Genomic DNA, 18,853 nt, shown 5'->3' with positions numbered 1-18,853 from the left:
ATAACGAGTCTTCCTCGAGAACAATGTGCTAGCATTTTTTTTCTTAGGTTGATTTAACAAGGAGAGCTGCAAAAGGCCTCTCCTTCGGTGGGGTTACAAGAGGACCAAATGTGGCAGAGGCAAAAGATAAAGACCCATCATAGTAGGTGCCAATGATGGGAAAGGTTAAAGGCATATTTGAGTGTGCGTTTGAAGGATTTAAAAGTGAGTTTAACACTCAAAAAGTCTATTTAAAAAAAAAAAAAAAAAAGTACCCATTTGGTAAAAAAATTGAAATCGCTTTTAAGAGTCTAAAAAATAAAAAAAAACAAAAAAAAATGTTTGACAAAAGCTTAAAAATAAAGTTTTTGTCAATTTTTTTTTAATTTTTTAACTTAAAAGCCCTATTTTTTAAAAACAATATCAAACATACTCTAAGTATGATGAGCGGATGACAGTGTCTAGGTTTGGATTGGAATCCCTATGAACCTTATTGGGGCCATCTAAATTAGATTAAAAGAGTTGGAAGAAAGGTGCAAATTAGAAACTTAGACCTTCGTCCTACTTCTGGTTTTTTCTTTTTCTTTGTAAGTTTTATTTATTTATTTATTTTTTTGGGGGGGGGGGGGGGGGGTGCTACTAGAATATATATCCATTCAGCAGTCCCCATTAAAGACTAGAATCAAAGGACCTTTCGAAGGATTTGACAAGCAGCTTGATGCTTCAGTAGTGATACCATGCTCCATCCATTTGATCGACTTTGATTTTAATACCTCAACTTTATTTATTTATTTATTTTTTCATTACCTCGATTTTAAAGTAAAATCTAATCATATATCACAAATAAAATAGTAATTTTAAAGTAAAATCAATTTGAAAAGACAAAAGAAGGACATGGGTCTTCCTTCTAACATTACTCATCAAAGAGTTAGAACTTGCAACACAAATTCAATGATAATTTCAAAAACCAATGCTTCATGTCATATCTTATTGGGCTCATAGCCCATACCACATTTTATTGAGGCCTGTGGCCCGCAAGAAAATACGGCTCAAGTTGGACTCTAGCCGATGACTGCATAAGCTGGTTCAGTAACTCCAGGAGGCCCAAATCTCAGCAACCATCCACCAACAATAGACCAGACTCATGGCGGATTACTCATTAAGGTCCAGTAGTAAAGAATAATTATTTTTGGGGGGTTCAACATAAAAAAAAAAAAAAATGTACTTTAAGGGGTTTTTTATTAAAAAAAAAAAAAAAGAAAAAAAAAAGAAAAAGAAAAAGAAAAAGGAGTTTGCAAAAACCCATTTTCAAAGCCTTCTATTCTACTTGGAGTTCCACCCAAAAAGGGTCAACCAAAGTAGAAGATCACAAAAGCAATCATGCAGCCAAAAGAGCTTACAAAAGCAATTATGTGTCTGTATGTGTGAGTGATGCAGAATACCTTAAATATTGGTAATGGGTGCTAAGTGCCAACATGGCTGGAGAAGAAGAAGAGAAAGAACTTGTAAAAACTCACTAAAAAGTATACTTTCACTGTATTATCAAAAATGTTTTTCCACTATTGTCTTGACATTGAGTGGATCACATAAGAATGGATGAAAAACTAAAAACCTAAAGTTTAATTATTGAAACTCACCAGCTGCTGTACATTTGTTTTCTTCGCAATCACAAAGAATATAAAAAATATATAACCAAGAAAATATATCTCTTCACATATCTGGATTGGATTCCTCTGGAATTACAGTTAACGTCGCTAAACTATCCTTGGCTCTTTTCACAAGTACCTTCACGGGTACTCCAACTCTGTCCCCCATTATTTCAACAATCTGCGACAAATTCGCCAATCATATAGAACATCAGAGACACAATCTTGTAAATAGCAAGCAACAAACTATGTCAATGAATTCAATCAGTTAAAAGCCCAAGTTTTCTGGACTAAACTCTATTTGATTGGAGATTTTTACATTAGAGATCTATCAAGTTATATTTTCTTTTCATATCCTTTACTTCACATCTTACAGACTTTTCAAATCTATATATGGCTTGATCACTATAATGTGGATTAATCGCTAAAAAGATTATGCATAAATATCTACAAGTTAAGGATTATGGCTCCATTAATCATGAACTGTTAAAATTCTAGCCATAAGACATTTTAGCGTCTGCATTGCAAACTGCATAGTTTAAAACTATTGACATCCACTGAGAAGATTGTGAAAATGACAATGAAGATGTGATGATGATGAAGAGGTGTCAAATACCTCCTTGATGCTTTCAACAGGCTTCCCATCAAATTCAATCACAATATCACCTGGACAAAATCCAGCCCGATCAGCAGGAGATCCAGGAGTTACCTAGTCAAAAAATGGCAAAACCATTATAAATGACCAATATGCATTTCTTTTTTTCTTAACAGTGTAATATAATCAAACCCAAGCATGCAAATTATATTTCACAGCAAAATAATTCACACATATTCTTTCCAGTAGGTGCACAAATCAAATGTCATCCTGGAGGCAGGAGATAATGGAATGCCCAAATAGATATAAAAGCAACTCACATGTCAAGGCACACTATTACAGGTTCAATTGATTCTATGAGACAAACCCAATCCCATGTTCATGGTGCCGTTGTATGAGACAAGATTAATATTGGAAAACTAAAAAAAAAATAAGGGAAGGAAGGAAGGCAGCTGTTTATAAGATGTGTTCAAATGTTGATAGTACTTTCTCAGTCAAATGAAATGAACTAGAGAGAATTGTAATCCCTACATGTAGCCAGCACAAATCAGCTGGGATAAGAATCTGAAAAGTCTGCAAATTACTAATGAAATTTATAAGATGTGCATCACCAGAAAAGAAAAGACTAATGTGATCCTAACAAGAGATATATATTTCTCTTAATGAATTGCAGACAAGTTAGTCACGAAAAGAAAAAAAGGCACACTGCCAAGTTCACTATAGTACATGCAATAAGAATGAGGCAAGAAACAACTAGAATACATACCATAGGTACAAGAATGCCCTTATTGACATTTGGGAACGTGGCATCTCTTTCTTTAAGCTGAGCAATTATCATCTCGTTAAGATCAACCATTTTCAATCCAAGCCAAGGTCGAACAACCCTCCTACATAAGATAACAATCTATTATACTCTTGGTAAAGATGATGCTTTCAAACAAATCTTAACTTTCTTTGGGGTCTTACAAGAGGCGTGGGATAAAAACCTTCTCACACCAAGGGAAGGGGTCTTATGCCTACCAATACATAGCTTGCAGACCCAATGTTCTAATGATGCAACCAAGAGAGAGAGAGAGATTACCATGTATAGGTATTTCATCGATACCTCTTGCAACAGAAAATTAAGCACAAGTTAACCTCCTATTGGTATGGGCAACACCAGGGTTGTATGTTATTTTTTCATTCCATTGGGACCTACAGGTATTTACTAAGTATTTAAATGCAAAACTTAATCCAAATATTGTTTCTTTGCTTCATAAACTTAAGCAACCAAGGAGTACAGATCCCAACCTTGCCCACCACCCCACACTTATAGGGGGCGGAGGTAAGGCCATTGGCACAACTTAATCCAAACATATTAAAGCGGCAATATCTTAACACAAAAATGGGCAATGAGGATTTGACATAAATGTGGACATTATTTCATCAACCAAACTTTGAACCACACACACATGTTTCTGACTTTTTCAGAATCAAGTTATTATAATTATCTGATATAGATGCCTTTCAAGGCTTCAAATTGGATAATAATAGAAACATTCTAGATGAACACTATATAAACTAAATATCTAACGAAGTATGTGATCCAATGGTTAAAATTAGTAATCACATGCAAAAATATAAGAACATACCCACTTTTCTTGAAGTGCTCAATAATTTTACAGACCGAATCAATTGGTAAAGAAAAACCCAATCCATCAGCATCAAGCACTTTCATAATATTAACACCAATTACTTCTCCATCAACATTGACAAGGGGGCCTCCAGAATTTCCCTACACCAGAAAAAATAGAAAGAAATAGTATCAAGTCTATATCCAAGAGAGGACTGAAGCTATAAACACACATGACCATTTCCACTATCGACTCAACTTTAAACCCTCTAAGACACACACACTTATGCACATCAAACTAAGGAGGCTAGAAAAACTTGAAATAATATGACTTAAGTGATTCCCTGGTCCAAACATGAATGCCACATACACAGAGAAAAAGTTACCGCATTTATTGCACAATCCGTTTGTAAATACTCTCTCCGCATTCCACCAATGCCCAAGTCACTGCTTTTACGTTCAACACAACTACATCCAGAGTGAAAATGATATGAGGAAAGGTAATAAAATAACTAGTCTTCTTTAATGTAAAGCCCCAAGATGATGAGCTCTATCATATACTACCACGATTAAGTAAATAATCTGTGGCAAGCAAGTGCTGACTATACATACTACAGCAATTTATCGAAGAAATTTTGACAGCTAAATTTTCTCTTTATATATATATAAGTACACAAATAATGCATAAAAGGGACTGAAATTTTTGATTGCTAGAATATATTTTGAATACCTTACAATACCAGCTGTGATGGTATTCTGAAGGGAAAGTGGACAACCCATGGCAATAACCCAGTCCCCGGGACGAAGCTTACTTGAAGAGCCAAGTTTTGCTATTGGAAGTGGTGTTTTAGAATGAATCTTTACAATTGCAATATCAGAATGCATATCAGCATTCACCACTGTACCCTCGAATGTCCGACCATCTTGCAAAGTCACATCAACCTGCAACAATTTTCCATAGTTCAAGATCAAATATGAATGATAAGAACTACTAAAACATAAGTATAAAAGCATTTACCGATGCCTTAAAGTGTCTTTTGAAAGAGAAAAATAAAATAAAAAAGTAAAGAAACAAATGAATGAGAACCCCATATATAGGTCCCTTAGAGCCATAACAATGATTGAAAAGAGGCTGCAGATGATTCCTTAGAATATGCTAATCATAACAACTAATCGAATTCAAGTAAGAATTTTTTGGCAAATAAATCAGAATATAAAGACAATTTGATACCTACATTCAGAAAGAAATTGATAAAGCAACAGCATGCATGATAGCATGTCTCCTCTCATAACTCCAAAGCTTCACTTTTTTCTTACTTGTACTAAATGAATTATGCACACACATGCATGCATGTGCGCACTCAGGGACACACAATACCATAGAAAAAGAAATCATTTTCCAATAGGTTTGAAGGTGAAGTTGATATATCAATTTCACCATCTTGTTTGCTTGCAAAAATTTATCTAGAAGATAACTTAGCCCCACCGGTGGTAGCACCTAAGCCGAGGCCTATAATGGCTTTATTGTTGTGTAACACGTTCAAAAATATATGCCATGTGGTATAACACACTCATTACACATGAAAGTTCTATAACATTTTAAAAAGTTTTATATATTAAAAATAATAATAATAATAATAATAATAATAACAATCAAGATATGCAATCTCCACACTTGCATCAGATTTCAACCCTACTATTTGTATCGCTGAATACAAAAACCCAAAACCACTGACCTTCCCTTTGGATGAACCCCTCATGCCTTGAAAATCAACCACAACATGAGCACATGTTAAAATTGAACCATCCTCATCAATTATAGTTCCTGACCCTATACTCTTTCCAGTAGTAATCCCATAGAAACCTACCAAAACACAAAAGGTCGCAAACAAATTTCAGGTTCTATTTCTAACTAAAATAAATTACAGAACATATAAAATAACCCGAAGTATATACCCTGAGGAACTGATAGGTTGACAACAGCAGGACCAACCCTAGCAGCCGCATTTGCAATAGCATCTCTGCCCAAGCAGTTGGGACATGGTTTGGGGCCATCTCCAACTGCCGGAGGGGCTTCATTCTTTTTGTCCGATGATGGAACCAAACCAACTCTAGAAGAAAATAATGGAAGCACTCCTACAATTTCAAGCTCAAATTGTATATGTATGTATGTATATTTAAAGGAAACAATCTATTGCCAAAAAAAGGGCTACTAATAAAAAAAGAATTAGATAAAGAACGAACCAAATTGCCAATGATTTGATGAAAGAAACCGCGGGTGAGGAACTGTGTCCTGTGTAATTTTCCATTCCCGCAGAGGCACAGGAACCTTCACTGCTAATGTTGCTCCTAACATTCAGCATAACAGAAGCATGAGATTCTTATAAAGGAAAATATAAGAAAAATGATTAGATATCAAAACTGGGAATCTCAGTTTCATCATTGTTTGGCACCCAAGAAAGGATCTTTCTTCCCAACTAGACTCTTGGTTCAAATTTTTGTGTCTCACTGTCACTGCCTTGGTTTTCTGAAAATACTATAAAACGCAATTCCCATTCTTTGTATGGGTTTGAGATTGAGATTTCGCAAGAATAATGTGCATTTTTAAAAGATATCGCAAAAGGTAAAGCGTTTGACATTGCGATTTAAAAAACACTTAATTTAAAATAAGAAAAAAATCTCCAATTTCTATAAGCAGTTTAGGGGTGCTTATTTAAAAAAACACGAATTTAAACCAAAATCACAATTTTGCATATCAAATATTTGATAAGAAAGTACTTTTTACCGTACGTCTTTGCAATTTAAAAAAGTAGTGATTTCAAAACACAATTCCAAACATACTCTTTGATATTAGAAAACCAAACAGAGCAAGACTCAAAATTTCGAATTTCTATGTCCTCTACTTTCTAAACAACCAAACAGAGAGTAAAAGAAATTGAAAACCCCCCAAAAAAATCAAAGTTTGAACAAAATTCAATGCTTACTGGAATTTGTGTTGCTGTTAGCATACAACAGACCCGACCCGACAGTAGCAATTGCTACAATCCGGAGGAGAGAGCTTCCCTTAGAAACTGAAAGCTTTCTCTGTCACAAAATTGTTTCTAAAAACACTAGATCAAAACGAATCAAAAAAATAATGAAAAATAAAAAATAAAAAATTGAATTTCCGCTGCGTAACTGAAAATGGGAACAAAATTAAAGAGAAGAGGTACCAGGAAATGGCTCATGAGGACGACGACGTTGAGGTTTCTAAACTTCGTAGAGTGTAGAAGACTAAACGAGCCTGGCGGTGTATTTTTTCTTCTCGGAGAAGTACACGTATTTTACTTAAACTATCAGCTGATTGTAAATGTCTCCGGCAACTGCTTCCGTGTTTATGGGCTTGGCTTAAGCGTGGTGACATTTTATTAGGTCTAAAGTTTTAAAATTTTTTTGGTGTAAATAATTTTTTTGGGGTCAGTCCGCTCACCGAGTCATAATAATACCCGATTCATATGAAAGAAACGCTTTAAACGGGTCTGAAGTTTATCCAACATGAATAGATATACAAAATGTCCTTGTCCGGAAGGATTCCTCATTTAAAATAAATAAATAAATGATTTATATATTTTAAATTTAAGCAAAACTTAAAAATCTTATTCTTGAAATTGAAAATCCAATTGACCGAGGGTCATGCCTTATAAAATGGAAGTTACTAGCTCAAATTTTTTTTCCAATTTTTTTTTTCCTCTTTGTGACGTGTAAAAAAAAAAAAAAAAAAACTAAATCCAAATCAATTAAAAATTTAAGAACTAAATATGATTTTTTTCTTAAATTAGATGATTTAAGAAGTAAGTATGAAGCAGAGTTTAGGTTTATTGGAGTTTTATTTACTGTTCTCCTAATCAATCATTCAAACCAAAAATGGGAAGAAGCGATGATGCATGGTACGAGCAGATTAGTCTTAAAAACGAACCCTTGAGAGATGTTTGGGGCATTCCGAGAATCGAACTCGGGACCTCTCGCACCCAAAGCGAGAATCATACCACTAGACCAAATGCCCTACAGTGATCATTAATAAATTTTGTATTATCAGTTCTTTTTAGATTTAACAGCATGGATGGCTGCAAAGGCCATAGGTTTTTAATTAGGGAAATATTGATGAACTTTGTGTTTTTATCGATTTTTATTTATTTTTTTATTTCATTACCTCGATTATCCTGTTTTTGCATTCCAAGATCTCCGTTCCATTTTCCTGAAATTAATAGCAAAAAGCATCTGAACTACAATTATAATCCTAAGATTAAATAATAATAATAATAATAATAATAATAAATCGGTTATCCAATTATTAGCTTCACAGAAATAAAATTTCAATATAGTCAAAGAAAGCCACAAGAAATTGAAATCTGTACTCTTAACGTATTGAAAAATAACAATGTGAATCCTCCATTCAATTTTGCTACATTATGACTCTAGTGTTGGCATACCTCACCAACAAAAAAATGACATGGTAGTTCAGAGACGCACACCATATTTCCTCAAAAATTGGCAATAGAAATAGGTAAGATTGGAATGCCAAAAAACTGCAAGCCTCTGAAGTAATGAACTCAAATCTGCTTCAAAATCAGAGCAGAAGAAAGTAAATGTCTTTTATGGGAAGAGTTCCATGTGCAACCAAGGTCTCCAATGTTGAGACCCACCAATCTTTCTGCTTTCTAAGCCCATTATGCACTCTCCTTCTACACAACATTTTAGCCCCACTATTAAAAGAATATCTCTGCTTCAAATTAGTTCAAAAATACAGTTCTTCCGGCGCTTCTCTTAATGACAATCTAAATCCACTAAAAATATGTTAGCAGCCCTTTGTTTAGTTACTAATTCCATTGTTGATCCTATTCCTCAATAATTTTGTCTTCCGAACCAAAATCCACACTTGCAACATAACCCGCATCTTTCGTTAGCTCAGTTAATCCATCCAACAAAGTGTAAATCTCTTGTGCATGGAGGTTTGATGTATCCCCCACCACAAAGGGGAAAAATCCTGTGCCCACATCGACCCAAGCACAACCAGGAGCCTTCCTCACACCCAAGTCCCTCATGGAAGTTCTAACCTTAGCTAGCTTGTTCCAACAACCAGCAGCAGCATACATGTTAGCAATCAACACATAGTAACCTGAGTTTTCAGGCCTCATTTCCAATAGTGTTTCAGCTGCCCACTCCCCTATCTCTGTATTTCCATGAATCCAACAGGCTCCTAATAGAGTGGCCCACATGGCAGGGGTTGGCTTGTAAGGCATTGTAGTGATAATCTCTTTTGCTTTGTCCAACAAGCCAGCCCTGCCAAAGATATCAACCATGCATGCATAATGCTCCAAAAGAGGAGATATACCATATACACCTCGCATCTTTTCAAACAGTCTTTGGCCTTGGATTACAAGACCGGAATGGGTACAGGCTGATAGAACTGCAACCATGGTTATATGGTCTGGTTTGGTATTAATATTATGGGCATCAAGAAGGAGGTCAAAGCTTGAGTAAAACGTGACAAGTTTGGGTGCCAAAATGGGATGTTGTTCAAGACCCAAGGAGATAATCTGAGCATGAAGTTGTTTACCTTGGAGTGATTTAAGGTTGGTGCAAGATGGAAGAAGAGAAGAGATGAGAAGTAAGATAAGGTCGAAAGAAGCAACAGAAGAGGCATGTAGCTGGATAAGAGAGAAGGTTTTGAATGCTTTCGATAAATGGCCCTGGAGATGTAAAAAGGGAATTAATCATAGATTCATCACTACTTGTGTTTGTTTCCAGGATAGAATCATTGGATCGTGACGTGGATGGCTTATCATATGGTTTTGTACCCTGTTTCCATGTTTCCATTTTCTAGGAATGAATTTTTGGAGTTGAGATATAAAGAGATCTCTTGGGATAAACCGTGATGGAGAATACGGCATACACTATAAATGTATGTGTTGTATGTGATAGCATGGTCAGGGAGAACTGATTGCATGCCTTCATCCACATTTGCAACATGTTGCTCTGCAAAGACCAAAATACCCATATAACATATTAACCCTAATACACTTTTCTAACACTCCCCCTCAAGTTAAAGCATATATATCATATAAGTCCAGCTTGGGACAAATAAGCTCCAACTTCTTCCGACACAAGGGTTTTGTAAACATATCAGCTAGATGATCTCCAGACTTCACGAATGGTGTAGTAACTTACTGGAGATCATCTTAACCAGTCGGCTGGAGACAACATCCAAGTGGGCCTTCATCCACTCTCCAAGCCGTGTTAGGGCATAGATCTTTGTTGGATCAGCAACTTCTGAGGTAGTCCCAATCTCTTTAAATGTTTTTGCAACCAGATAAACTAGTGCTATACAAGATTTAGTCTCAACTTCGTAAAAATAACCAGGATCCCAAACTCTGGCATATCTAAAGTATGTCGTTTGGGTCGAATGTCCTTCCTTGAGCTCATGATTCTTCACGATATTGCGTATACCTACTACAGCTGATCTTGTTAGGGGACAATTCAACTCTCTCAGAAGAAGCTCCAACTCACATTTTGTAGTTTCCTGAATGGCCATGGTGAGAGTGTAAGCATGCATTCCTGTATATGAGAAAATTTGACCAGCAAGATATTCAACCAATCCTCTCTGTTGAACACTCAGCTTGCTCTCCGATGGGCGATTCTCATTGACAGCTATCCACATCACCCAAGTATGGATGATCTCAGGTCTTCTTCCAAGCGCGTTTTTGATCTTCTCAGCAACCTCCGCAGAAACAGTTACTCTGTTCATGATCTCCCTTCCGTGTTTGTACCAACCTGCATACCTGTTCTTACATTGATCTAATGAGGAGACGAAACCGTCAGGGAGCTTTGACTGCAGACGCAATAGATAAGCAGCCAAGAAAGTGTACACAGAGGCACTTCCTTGTTGAACCTCCTCCTCTTCTTCTTCTGACTCCTCAAAATCATCATTGGACTCCTTAAAGTTAATCTTATCAACCTGTTTTTGCAGTTTTGCGGTGGTTGATTCCTTTTTATTGTTCTTAGCCTGCTTTGCTAAGTTCGCCAATTCTGCTTCCTCAGCGTCTCCTTTTGTGGTGATAGGTTGCTTATATGATATCTTAACCCCCTGATGCTCAGACGGTGGAATCAATAAGAATTTGGACCCTTCTGAAAATGGATCAATCAGAGAGACGGCCAGACTGAGGATTATGTTGACGGTTGAGGATTTAATCTTACTTTCCTCAATATCTTTGATTAGGCTGTTTCCAAGAAGAACAATCTCATCAGTGTCTACTTGATTGACATTATATATCCGGATCTTCTCCAGTTCTTTATCGGTCCATTCTAAGGGGCGGCATCTCAGGATAGAAACCCCATTGAGATCATCGTACCTCGACATCTTGCCAGTCTTTACACTAACTGTAGGCTTACTTACGGGCACCTTGGGAGGTTTCTGGACAGTTCTAGAGGAAGAGAGATCCTTTTGCAGGTTGCTGGTATTCCCTTGTGCCAACCTCTGCAAAGCTAATTCCACAGCATCCATTGAAATCATCAACATATGTAAGTATCGAATTAATAATGCAACCAAATGAAGAGAAAAAAATAAAAACCAGGATGAATAAAGAAGGCGTGAGCTAGTAGGCTCTGATACCATGTTAGTTTGTATGAAAGAAAGAATAGAAGAAGGAAGAGGGGAGGCTGTCAGTATTCTCCCGCAGCCCCTCTCCTCTCAATATATATATATATATATATTGCAACTTAAAATACAAAGACCAAAATACCCATATAACATATTAATCCTACTACACTTTTCTAACAGTTATCAAGTGACTCAATCTTTTCTTGTCAAGATTGAGGCCGAGTCCATAACTAAAGGCAATAATTCCCCTGCAAAAGAAAAGCTGATGTAAGGAGTTACCATGAGAGTCAAAGCAAGCACTACACGCTCTAGTTCCCATATTATGCTCAACAAATTTCTCTATTGGGAACATCCAGCTGAGGTTCCCATATTTGGGATGGATAATGGCAGAAGAGATATATGAACAGTTACACAGTAGCAAAATCAAATGTGAAACGGAAAGCAAAAGAAAAACAGAGACAGTTGCGAAACGCAGGGCTGAGTACTGACCCCATCGGGTCAGTACACACCACAGACCAACGGCCACCTCGATGGCAGCCGGTGGAATGTTTTTCCACCCACTGCCCGACCAAGGGGGTCGGTCACCGATACGCACCGACCCGAGTCACCCGACCCTCTTCAGTCGGGTCATGGTCGGCTTTCCGATCGTACAGCCCGACAATCTTCAATCTTTTATCCAGTCAAAGCTAAGAACCGCAAATCAAAAAAGAATGGGAGAGATATACCTTAAAAACAGGCGCAGACAGATCAACAATGCCAAGTGAAGAAATGAAAGCATGGGCACGTATAAGTGAAAACTGAAGTAGAAGAGCAAAGAATGGTCACGGGCCTCCCGGCGTGCCAACAACGGCTACGGTTTTGTGGAGAAATGAAGAGAAGGAAGGTGGCTGCTTGTGTGAAGAAAGAGGTTCATGATTCTAAGAACGCCTGGCGTGCATGAACAGTCATGCACGCCAGGCTTCTTTCTTTTTTTTTTTTTTTTTTTAATAATTAAAATAATAAAATATTATTATTTCAGCTCGGCGTGCATCACGCCAGGCGTTCTCTTTTACATCACCCGAAGAAAATTAAGATAGGCAGCGGATACGGGTTTATGAGCACTGATTGGGTCCCACGCACGATAGTGCAAAAATTTATTTATTTATTTATTTATTTTTAAAACAAAAATTTTTGCACGCGGTGTGCATGTTTTGTTTTACCCCGGGTTTATATGTTCGATAAACCCGCCCCACACACAACCCGTCAGGGACGGGTCAAAATATCGGTTGGTCTAAAAAAAGGAACTTAAAAGAATTCCTTAGCCAAACTGGAAAAAAATTAATAAAAATAGGTAAATGCTTTTGTGTACTTGGCAACTCTTTTTTAGTGTTTTTTTTTTTTTAATATTATTATAAAACAAAAAACACGAAAAAACAACTAAAAAGATTGTAACGGGTAAAAATTAGGTATGAGTAATGTGTGCTATACCAAACCATTATTTCGTTAGGTTGACATGACATTACCAACCGTCACTATTTTTTTTTCTTCTTTCTTTTAATAAAATTAATCTAAGAGTGAATTGATAATATCATAACAACATAATGAAATAATAATAAGTATTATAACATTACTCATTTGGTTGCTAGCTGTTGTGGTTGTAGTCAATGGCGGAGTCAGACAATTCATATTGTAAGAGTTGTTGAACTAAAAATATGATAAACATAATTTTAAATAAAAATTGAGTAATTCACACAATATATGCATCACCAAAAAAATATCTATAAAAGTTCATAAATTTTTTTCATCAACATAAATACACAAACCCACGTTTTTTCTAGGACTATACAGTCTCATTCACAAACCCAAACCTTTGATATAACCAAAGAGTTTTACATACATCCAGACTTTCTAGAAAGAAAGGTCGATGCAAGTCATTCCATCGGAGGTAGGATACCTACTAGGAGACCTAATGACTATGTCTAATGATAGGAATTATCAACAAACAACCAAGCATGATTACGCTAATATTAGCCCAAAAGGAATTTCGCTTGATTTGGATAATTGCAGGGATAAAGCACAAACTCTGGCAGCCAATTTAGTTATCAACCAAACTATGGCAGCCACGACAGTTTCTATAGACAGTTGTTAACTATCTAGAAAATACTCTTAGGGAAAACGTTCTGAATTGGCTTTTAGAGTCGTAGACTGTAGTTTATAAGCAAACCCCTTACCCCTGCCTATACCACTCATATAGTGATATAGAGAGAGGTTAAAGGACATCAAGAGTAAGAACGCAGTGGACTGGGCAGCCCCTCTGTGTAAGGAGTTTCTAGTCCACAAGGAGTTTCTAGCAAAAATAAAATTTGTTAAATCTTGTACTTGCAACTTGCAGAAATAAAACTATAAACTAGAAATTAACAAAGGATCTTAACCAAACGGAATCAGAAAGAAATCGAGGAAATTAGGGTCGTAGCTCACCTTGATTTCGATGAAGTTGAAGAACCCCGCCGGACCCAAACCCGAGATGGAGAGTGCTCAGAGAGGGAGAGATGGAGGCTTGGAGTTGGAGCGTCTGAGAGAGAGAGAGAGCGTTTGAGAGGGAATGAGAGGGAGAAGCCGAGAAAGGGAGAGAAGAAATAAAAAAATCCTTTGTACGGTGTGTTGGGAGGAAAAAAAAATTTTTAAATTCTTTTTCATTTTTATTGTTTCTTCGGATTCCTATCCACTTCTACCGACACCTTTTGCTTTGATTATTATTTCTTCTTTTACTTTTTGTTTATTCTCCTTCTCCCTTCTCCATTCAATCAACGAATCTGTTCTCTTTTCATTATTGTTTCATATTACTTTATCATCTTTCTTCTTTATCCCCCACAATCAACGAATCTGTTCTCATTTTCTTTTCTTTTCTTTTCCTTTGTCTTTTTCTTTTACTTTATTTCCTTCTCCTTTCTTTCTTTCACCTACTTCTGCCATGCCCCATCTCCTTTTCTTTTCTTTCTTTTCTTAATTCTCCTTCCAGCTAGCTTCTCCCAAATGTCTTCTTTTCTACACTTTCAATTCCTTCTTTTTTTTAAAGCCAGATAGTGAGAACGACAGAGAGAGGACGAGAATTAGAAAGAGGACGGGGTAGAAAGAAAGAAGGAGAGACGAAGCAAACAGAGAGGGAGTGGGTCAGTGAGCTGAGAGAAAGCAGAGGGAGTGTTGAGAAGAAAGGGAACCATGGAGACACTCCTATCAATCTCGGTGGCAGTCTGGCTCAAAGGAACTAAAAAGACCAAATATATCAAAACAATGAGGGCAATTATCTAAGGGAATAACTTCTACGTCTATTCATTGGTTGCCATTGGTTGCCACATCAGTTACGACACTCTAAAAAAAAATTAAACATCCACACCTGATTATATCATGTTTTATTAATTTTTCTAAAAAAAATAAATGTAGAGGATGGCAGACGAAAGTGAGGACGGTTCGCCGCCACTGCCATTGGCTGGGGGTGGCGGCAAACAACCCCAGTGACCTGGGGTGGCCGCAAGCCACCCCTTGTGGCCTGGGGGGTGGCGCGCGGCCACCCCTAGCCAGATCTAGGGGTGGTCCCGCGCCACCCTACGGCCACCCATGCTGGCAGAGTGAGAGAGGGAGAGAGATTCGGTTGGGCAATGGGGTGGAGGAGTCTAGGCTTGGGCAGCAGACGGTGGCTAAATAGTTGTGTGGGGAATTAATCCTTTACTTTGCAAACATGCGTTTTTCTTGCAATTTTTTAAAATAGATAATGTGTCAGATGCTAAGTGGTTTGCACAAAAGTTAGCTTTTGTGCAATAACCACAAAGTAACTGCTTTCATTATTATTCTTATTATTATTTTTATATGTCCACACAAGGGTAAGGAGAGGGAGATTCAAACTAATGACCTCCGTTTCATTAAGCGCTGCCCATAGCCAATGGAGCTATCCCTTGGAGACGCTGCTCAAATTATCTAATTGTTGGTGAGGTGAGGTTTTTGTAAGCTAAGAATGACAGATAATTATGAGTTTCTCACAAGAACAATGTGGTGGCATTTTTTTTCTTGTGATGATTTAACAGCATGGATGGCTGCAAAGGCCATAGGTTTTTCATTAGGGAAATATTGATGAACTTTGTGTTTTTATCGATTTTGATTTATTTTTTTTATTTCATTACCTCGATTATCCTGTTTTTGCATTCCAAGATCTCCGTTCCATTTTCCTGAAATTAATAGCAAAAAGCATCTGAACTAAAAATATAATTCTAAGATTAAAATAATAATAATAATAATAATAAATCGGTTATCCAATTATTAACTTCACAGAATTAAAATTTCAATATAGTTAAAGAAAGCCACAAGAAATTGAAATCTGTACTCTTAACGTATTGAAAAATAACAATGTGAATCCTCCATTCAATTTTGCTACATTATGACTCTAGTGGTGGCATACCTCACCAACAAAAAAATGACATAGTAGTTCAGAGATGCACACCAGATTTCCTCAAAAATTGGCAATAGAAATAGGTAAGATTGGAATGCCAAAAAACTGCAAGCCTCTGAAGTAATGAACTCAAATCTGCTTCAAAATCAGAGCAGATGAAAGTAAATGTCTTTTATGAGAAGAGTTCCATGTGCAACCAAGGTCTCCAATGTTGAGACCCACCAATCTTTCTGCTTTCTAAGCCCATTATGCACTCTCCTTCTACACAACATTTTAGCCTCACTATAAAACAATATCTCTGCTTCAAATTAGTTCAATAATACCGTTCTTCCGGTGCTTCTCTTAAATGACAATCTAAATCCACTAAAAATATGTTAGCTGCCCTTTGTTTAGTTACTAATTCCATTGTTGATCCTATTCCTCAATAATTTTGTCCTCCGAACCAAACTCCACTCTTGCAACATAACCCGCATCTTTCATTAGCTCAGTTAATCCATCCAACAAAGTGTAAATCTCTTGTGCATGGAGGTTTGATGTGTCCCCCACCACAAAGGGGAAAAATCCTGTGCCCACATCGACCCAAGCACAACCAGGAGCCTTCATCACACCCAAGTCCCTCATGGAAGTTCTAACCTTAGCTAGCTTGTTCCAACAACCAGCAGCAGCATACATGTTAGCAATCAACACATAGTAACCTGAGTTTTCAGGCCTCATTTCCAATAGTGTTTCAGCTGCCCACTCCCCTATCTCTGTATTTCCATGAATCCGACAGGCTCCTATTAGAGTGGCCCACATGGCAGGGGTTGGCTTGTAAGGCATTGTAGTGAGAATCTCTTTTGCTTTGTCCAACAAGCCAGCCCTGCCAAAGAGATCAACCATGCATGCATAATGCTCCAAAAGAGGAGTTATACCATATACAGCTCGCATCTTTTCAAACAGTCTTTGGCCTTGGATTACAAGACCGGAATGGCTACAGGCTGATAGAACTGCGACCATGGTTATATGGTCTGGTTTGGTTTGGGACCTTTTCATATCTTCAAATACTTCTAGTGCAGCTTCCCCCTCTCCTCTCATTCCATATCCGGCAATCAAGGAAGTATAAGTCACCTCATCCCTTTTGCTCAATGAATCAAACACTCTTTTAGCTTCCAAAACTTTGCCTGATCTTCCATACATGTCTACAAGAGCATTCCACAATAGCAAATTGTCCTTAAACCCTTCGCGCTTTGTAATGTAGCAGTGGAACTCCTTCCCATGTTGCAGATTTGCAACTCGAGCGCAGAGAGGAAGAATGCTCGCAATTGTCACAAAATTTGGTTCAATTCCGGAAAGCAACATCTCTCTAAATAGGAACGATGCTTCCTCAGATTGATCCATGTGGCTGTAGCCAGAAAGCATGGAGTTCCAAGTAATTATACTCTTATCTTCTATCAATCGAAACAGAATATAGGCATGTCTAAGGTCTTTGCACCTGGAATACATCGTTATTAATGCATTCTTGACGTTATGAAACCCATCACAACAGCTACGAATTGCAGAACCATGAATTTCTTTCCCCAATTTAATGACCCCAATGTGGGAACATGCACCCAAACCAATAATCCTCGCCACAGAATCCAAATGAATGCCATAAGTTCTCATCCGAGAAAGCAAGTTAAGTGCTCCCTTAAAATTGCCCGTCCGCAAGCACCCACCAGCTATAGTATTCCAAGTTATGATATTAACTTCAATACCTGTAATTCTCATCCTTTCAAAAAGCTCAAATGCTTCCTTCCACATTCCTCTTGAGGCATAAGCAGAGATCATTGTGTTCCAAGAAACAGCATCCTTCTCTGGCATCTCGTCAAACAAGCTACGAGCAACATCAATTTCCCCAAGCCTCCCATACATGGAGACCAAGGCATTATGTACAAACAAGTTCCACCCAGCAAAGCTAGAATTAATAGTATTATGAATCTCCCTACCGAAACCCAAATCCAATTTTTCACCACAAGCCTTGAGAACAGATGGGTAAGTGAAATTATCTGGCCTAACCCCCTTATCCACCATTTCTTTATAGGCAGAGAGAGCCTCCCCAAAAAGTCCATTTCTAACATAAGAAGAGATAAGCAAATTCCAAGGCAAAGGATGCAAAATACTTGTATTCTGAGTAATATTATGGGCATCAAGAAGGAGGTCAAAGCTTGAGTAAAACGTGACAAGTTTGGGTACTAAAGTGAGATGTTGTTCAAGACCCAAGGAGATAATCTGAGCATGAAGTTGTTTACCTTGTTGGAGTGATTTAAGGTTGGTGCAAGATAGAAGAAGAGAAGAGATGGGAAGTAAGATAAGGTCGAAAGAAGCAACAGAAGAGGCATGTAGCTGGATTAGAGAGAAAGTTTTGAATGCTTTCGATAAATGGCCCTGACTCGCAAAGTCCTTGAGAGATGTAAAAAGGGAATTAATCATAGATTCATCACTACTATTGTTTGTTTCCAGGATAGAATCATTGGATTGTGACGTGGATGGCTTATCATATGGTTTTGTACCCTGTTTCCATTTTCTAGGAATGAATTTTTGGATTTGAGATATAAAGAAATCTCTTGGGATAAACCGTGATGGAGAAGACGGCATACACTATAAATGTATGTGTTGAATGTGATAGCATGGTCAGGGAGAACTGATCGCATGCCTTCATCCACATTTGCAACATGTTGCTCTGCAAAATTGGCTATCAAGTGACTCAATCTTTTCTTGTCAAGATTGAGGCCAAGTCCATAACTAAAGGCAATAATTCCCCTGCAAAAGAAAAGCTGATGTAAGGAGTTAACCATGAGAGTCAAAGCAAGCACTACACGCTCTAGTTCCCATATTATGCTCAACAAATTTCTCAATTGGGAACATCCAGCTGAGGTTCCCATATTTTCGATGGCCAATGGCAAAAGAGATAGATTTTTTTTTTTTTCCTTTTTTTCTTCCGTTTTCT

At 37.4% G+C, this 18,853-nt stretch overlaps 4 protein-coding genes and 1 non-coding gene across 5 annotated transcripts; all 5 read right to left on the bottom strand.

Moving 5' to 3' along the window:
* Positions 1-1,489: 1,489 nt before the first annotated feature.
* Positions 1,490-7,205, bottom strand: LOC132171605 (putative protease Do-like 14). Its single transcript, XM_059582972.1, has 11 exons — positions 7,045-7,205; positions 6,817-6,916; positions 6,077-6,181; positions 5,789-5,968; positions 5,569-5,696; positions 4,563-4,774; positions 4,219-4,300; positions 3,852-3,994; positions 2,987-3,107; positions 2,242-2,334; positions 1,490-1,806 (listed from the first exon to the last, which is right to left on the bottom strand). Exons 1-11 carry the CDS (start codon positions 7,057-7,059, stop codon positions 1,690-1,692), a joined length of 1,296 nt encoding a protein of 431 aa, XP_059438955.1. The 5' UTR covers positions 7,060-7,205; the 3' UTR covers positions 1,490-1,689.
* A 597-nt stretch (positions 7,206-7,802) lies between these two features.
* TRNAP-UGG (transfer RNA proline (anticodon UGG)) lies at positions 7,803-7,874 on the bottom strand. The gene has a single exon. It is a non-coding gene; the product is annotated as a tRNA-Pro (tRNA).
* A 292-nt stretch (positions 7,875-8,166) lies between these two features.
* On the bottom strand, positions 8,167-9,869 carry LOC132168604 (pentatricopeptide repeat-containing protein At1g71490-like). Its single transcript, XM_059579599.1, has 2 exons — positions 9,765-9,869; positions 8,167-9,561 (listed from the first exon to the last, which is right to left on the bottom strand). The coding sequence occupies exons 1-2, from the start codon at positions 9,867-9,869 to the stop codon at positions 8,707-8,709; spliced, it is 960 nt and encodes a 319-aa protein (XP_059435582.1). The 3' UTR covers positions 8,167-8,706.
* LOC132172695 (uncharacterized) lies at positions 9,799-14,117 on the bottom strand. Its single transcript, XM_059584246.1, has 2 exons — positions 13,926-14,117; positions 9,799-11,353 (listed from the first exon to the last, which is right to left on the bottom strand). Exon 2 carries the CDS (start codon positions 11,226-11,228, stop codon positions 10,017-10,019), a length of 1,212 nt encoding a protein of 403 aa, XP_059440229.1. The 5' UTR covers positions 11,229-11,353; positions 13,926-14,117; the 3' UTR covers positions 9,799-10,016.
* A 1,685-nt stretch (positions 14,118-15,802) lies between these two features.
* On the bottom strand, positions 15,803-18,418 carry LOC132170933 (pentatricopeptide repeat-containing protein At1g71490-like; the record flags this gene model as incomplete). The annotated part of the gene is given in 1 exon segment (XM_059582093.1): positions 15,803-18,418. A coding segment is annotated over 1 exon segment (2,116 nt), but the record flags the coding sequence as incomplete, so codon positions are not given.
* Positions 18,419-18,853: the final 435 nt, after the last annotated feature.

Source organism: Corylus avellana, chromosome ca2 (genome assembly GCF_901000735.1).
Source record: "Corylus avellana chromosome ca2, CavTom2PMs-1.0".
NCBI lineage: Eukaryota > Viridiplantae > Streptophyta > Magnoliopsida > Fagales > Betulaceae > Corylus > Corylus avellana.
This window is presented reverse-complemented; position numbering and strand designations above follow the sequence as displayed.

Coding starts and splice junctions, on each gene's coding strand:
- LOC132171605 (XM_059582972.1), bottom strand. Junction 6,182..6,816: donor TAACAGCAACACAAATTCCA/GTAAGCATTGAA, acceptor GCTGAATGTTAG/GAGCAACATTAGCAGTGAAG. Junction 3,995..4,218: donor CGGATTGTGCAATAAATGCG/GTAACTTTTTCT, acceptor TTTCTGGTGTAG/GGAAATTCTGGAGGCCCCCT.
- LOC132168604 (XM_059579599.1), bottom strand. CDS start 9,869: ATGGGTATTTTGGTCTTTGCAGAGCAACATGTTGCAAATGTGGATGAA. Junction 9,562..9,764: donor ACAACACATACATTTATAGT/GTATGCCGTATT, acceptor TTACATCTCCAG/GGCCATTTATCGAAAGCATT.
- LOC132172695 (XM_059584246.1), bottom strand. CDS start 11,228: ATGTCGAGGTACGATGATCTCAATGGGGTTTCTATCCTGAGATGCCGC.